This window comes from Solanum stenotomum, chromosome 5 (genome assembly GCF_019186545.1).
Source record: "Solanum stenotomum isolate F172 chromosome 5, ASM1918654v1, whole genome shotgun sequence".
Lineage (NCBI taxonomy): Eukaryota > Viridiplantae > Streptophyta > Magnoliopsida > Solanales > Solanaceae > Solanum > Solanum stenotomum.
The window spans coordinates 25,416,149-25,419,453 of NC_064286.1; the positions used below are offsets into that span (position 1 = coordinate 25,416,149).

The 3,305-nt window shown below is 38.2% G+C and overlaps 1 protein-coding gene across 1 annotated transcript in view; it reads right to left on the reverse strand.

Annotated features, from left to right (window-relative positions):
• LOC125863811 (thylakoid ADP,ATP carrier protein, chloroplastic-like) overlaps positions 1-3,003 on the reverse strand; it is a 3,890-nt gene extending 887 nt beyond the window's left edge. The window contains exons 1-4 of the mRNA XM_049543807.1: positions 2,828-3,003; positions 1,845-1,907; positions 1,686-1,748; positions 1,560-1,635 (exon numbers count right to left, since the gene is read on the reverse strand). Coding sequence (XP_049399764.1) covers positions 1,560-1,635; positions 1,686-1,748; positions 1,845-1,907; positions 2,828-2,971 — 346 coding nt within the window. The 5' untranslated portion in view covers positions 2,972-3,003. The remainder of the gene's footprint in view (positions 1-1,559; positions 1,636-1,685; positions 1,749-1,844; positions 1,908-2,827) is intronic.
• Positions 3,004-3,305: the final 302 nt, after the last annotated feature.

A 3,305-nucleotide genomic window follows, 5' to 3' on the forward strand; every position in this document is an offset into this window, starting at 1 on the left:
GGCACTAGTCGTTACCCCAATGGTCCCTAGCGGATATAATTCAAAAAATAAATAAAAATAGGGGATCCCGCGAAATCGGCCGGTTCAGAAGGGCCGGGTCGACCGGGACCAAAGGGTGAACCGGTCCCCTATCCCGAATCCCTCCCAACCCGCGAAAAGTGACGGGACCGGATCCGGCGAGCCGGTTCTCGAACCGTTGCGGGCCGGGGCGGACCGACCCGGTCCCCCTGCCAGCCCTAGTTCAGAATAACTCATATCCCCTCTCAAGTTATTTTTTCTATTTTGATAACTAATTAATCCCTAAGGGTCAGTGGCACACGGTTCCAACATGATAGATAATGGGTCCGCCATTCTCCACTTAAATACCACGTTTTTGTTTGCCACAGGGTTCGGACCTGTGAGCTGCCTATTCACACATCATCACATGTTGCACTCTTACCAATATACCAAACCCTCAGAGCAATCCCCTCTCAAGCTTATTAAACATGGACTTCAAAAACCACAATACAATCAATCTATCACTGAATTTTAAATGTTCGTTTTTTCCCCAAAGAAGTGAAGTTTAAAGTTAACAAGTTTGAAGAATTGTCATCTTGAAATCAAAATGTGATCAAATTTTTGACAATTTATGCTTCTGGATACTTTAACCTTAAGGATTTGAAGAACAGATACTTCAGAAAGTGGAAAACTGTTTTGTTAAAGCTGCTCATACATAAAGCTATTTCCTTTTTCTCGCTCATCCCATTTATTATGACCTATGTTGAGTAGAGTTTAAGAGAAAACTGATCTGTTATATCTAACTTTGGTAGATATTTGTCAGCATTGCTGGATGATGTGATAGGTGGGAAGATGTTAGTCAAACCAAATAATATAAAACAGAAGTTATATTAATTCGATTCTGAAATAGGTGGACCTTGCCGTCTAAGGAACGAACCATATTTTGGGGTGAACTATGAGGAAGCAATCCAAACAAAAAAAGGGGCTAAGGAGCATATTAATGCATCCCTTTAAAGCAAGGCTGGGGTATGGGCATTGTGAAGCTTGTACCACAATGTATCTATTGCTACAACGGTGCACCTAAAGGTAGACACTACACTTTAGGCAGCAAGCCTAGGACCCCCTTACAGTAAACTAGGGAAAACTTGGACAGCAGGACTTGTGAATCAGGATCATGCAAAACTTTGATCACTGGACATGTGAATCAACCAAGCAAGACAAAAATATGGTTTAGGTTAAAAGAACTAAGTATAGAAAGATGGAGAAAAAACAATCCTGCCTTTAGATAATCTGTTTACTGAGCATAACATATTAGCATTTGTTTATTACATTTACATTCAGTTTTTTGGATTCTTCTTTGAAAGTGCAATTCCTGTAATTTTAAACATCTTAACTTGAAGGTCACTATGAAGTTCTTCAGAAGATAATATGAGATGACAATAAGCACTAAGTTTCTACCAGGTCTATTTCACTTGTGCAAACATAATTGCAAAAATTATATGCCAAATGGATAATTTAGAAAAACTATTTGGTGTTCACATAATGCAAACTTACAAAAGTACAAGTCATGCCAGCACAAGCACCTGCTGCTAGTCTTCCAATGACAGAAAGCACACCATCCTTTCCTTGAAAATGTTTCTGTAAATAGAAAGTGAGAAATCAACTTCATTCTAGCCAAACAATCAAACCAGTGTTAAAGTTTTCTCCAAAGCAAATAACTGCATCGCACTATAAGGTATGATCCGTATCACCTGAACCATTAAAAGAAAATAATCAACTTGATGTCTAAAAAAAGCAATCACCAAGAATCCACTAGAAATGTGACTCTGGGAAAATGGTGCAAATACCTGTGGAAGGTTTCCTTTCCAATATCCTTTGATACCCTCCTCCTTCCCAATCAATGCAAATGCCTGCAATCCAATTTCAGGCATATATCAAAAACTTGAGAATCATATGACCCAATGATGGTGTGTATGAGTGGGAATTATCACCCTATGGGAGGTTTGCACAAAAGACATATAGAAGAAAAAAATACCATAATGGCTATATACTAACTAGGATAAGCCAACAGGAGAGCCTATTTATCTGATAAACCCATTACTAGGACCCTTAGGAACTCAATTGGTTCAAAACAATCGCTATCTTGAGTAGTTGGCCATGGCTGGCACCCCTCACGAATCCAGGCCACCAGTCATGGCACTCTATTGGGCCAAAAGTCAAGTTGCTGCCTCAAGAGTTGATCAACCTGCTCTAGTATCAACTGTTAAAGGGTAAACAGGAGAGCCTGACCCAAATACTTGCCTATAAGATGGGAGAGCTCATTTAGATTATAGATCCAGTACTTGTAGTCTTTTTTAACTTTTTAATCGCTGAGGGACTCAATTGCTTCACAACATATAACATTACAGAGAGATTCAAAGGTTTATAACCAAGTAAAGAAGTAATAAAATAAAACAAATAGGCAGAAAGTTTTATGCTACTAGATTTATATATTCATCATACTGTCTATCATCCAAAATAAAAAACTTCCTAAAAATGGAAAACTGAGGCATACGCCAAATTCTACATTTTTTAGTCGGCAGTAGAAGTCAGTCATCAATGCTGATTGACAAGTTGACTGTATTTCTACTCTCAAATGAAGAGTGTAAGGGAGAGCCTTCGTCTTTCCCAATAAAATAGTTCCTAACTATGATACTGCAGATCACTACTTTACTCTTTCGGATCAATCATCATAATACTAAAACTCTGTACAATATAAACTAACAGAGTATAGGAAACACCAGACTTGTCTATGTTGTATATCTCAGAAAGCAACACAGCAATACAATACCTCAATGAATCCGATTCCTTTCTTTGCAGCTTCTTGCCCAACTCTTAGTCCATGTGTCTTGCAACCAACACGAAAATAAGGAAGAAATAAGTGCAAGATAGAAAACATAAAAGTGGTTGTGGTTAAATACAAAATGCATTTCATACTCAGAATGCCATAGAGTCACCATATGAGTAACCTGAGTCAATGGGCGTATGAAGGATTTTAACAAGAAAATGTGTCATCAGCTGAAGATAATAGCAAGTACAAAGTTTTAATTGAGGCAATGTATATGAATATAAGTATGAGCTTAAGATTTCCATATCGGCTACACAACTGCATAGTGAGAAAGGATGCTTGCAATATGTCAAGTTCCAACACAGAAACTTTTGTTATTCTCAAACAGAAGAGTGGTGAGACAAAGTGGAGTAACCCCAAAAATCATTCTTGCACTGATATTTATCAGGCAAGTCATTCTTTCTCCTCCTCCTCATAGTAG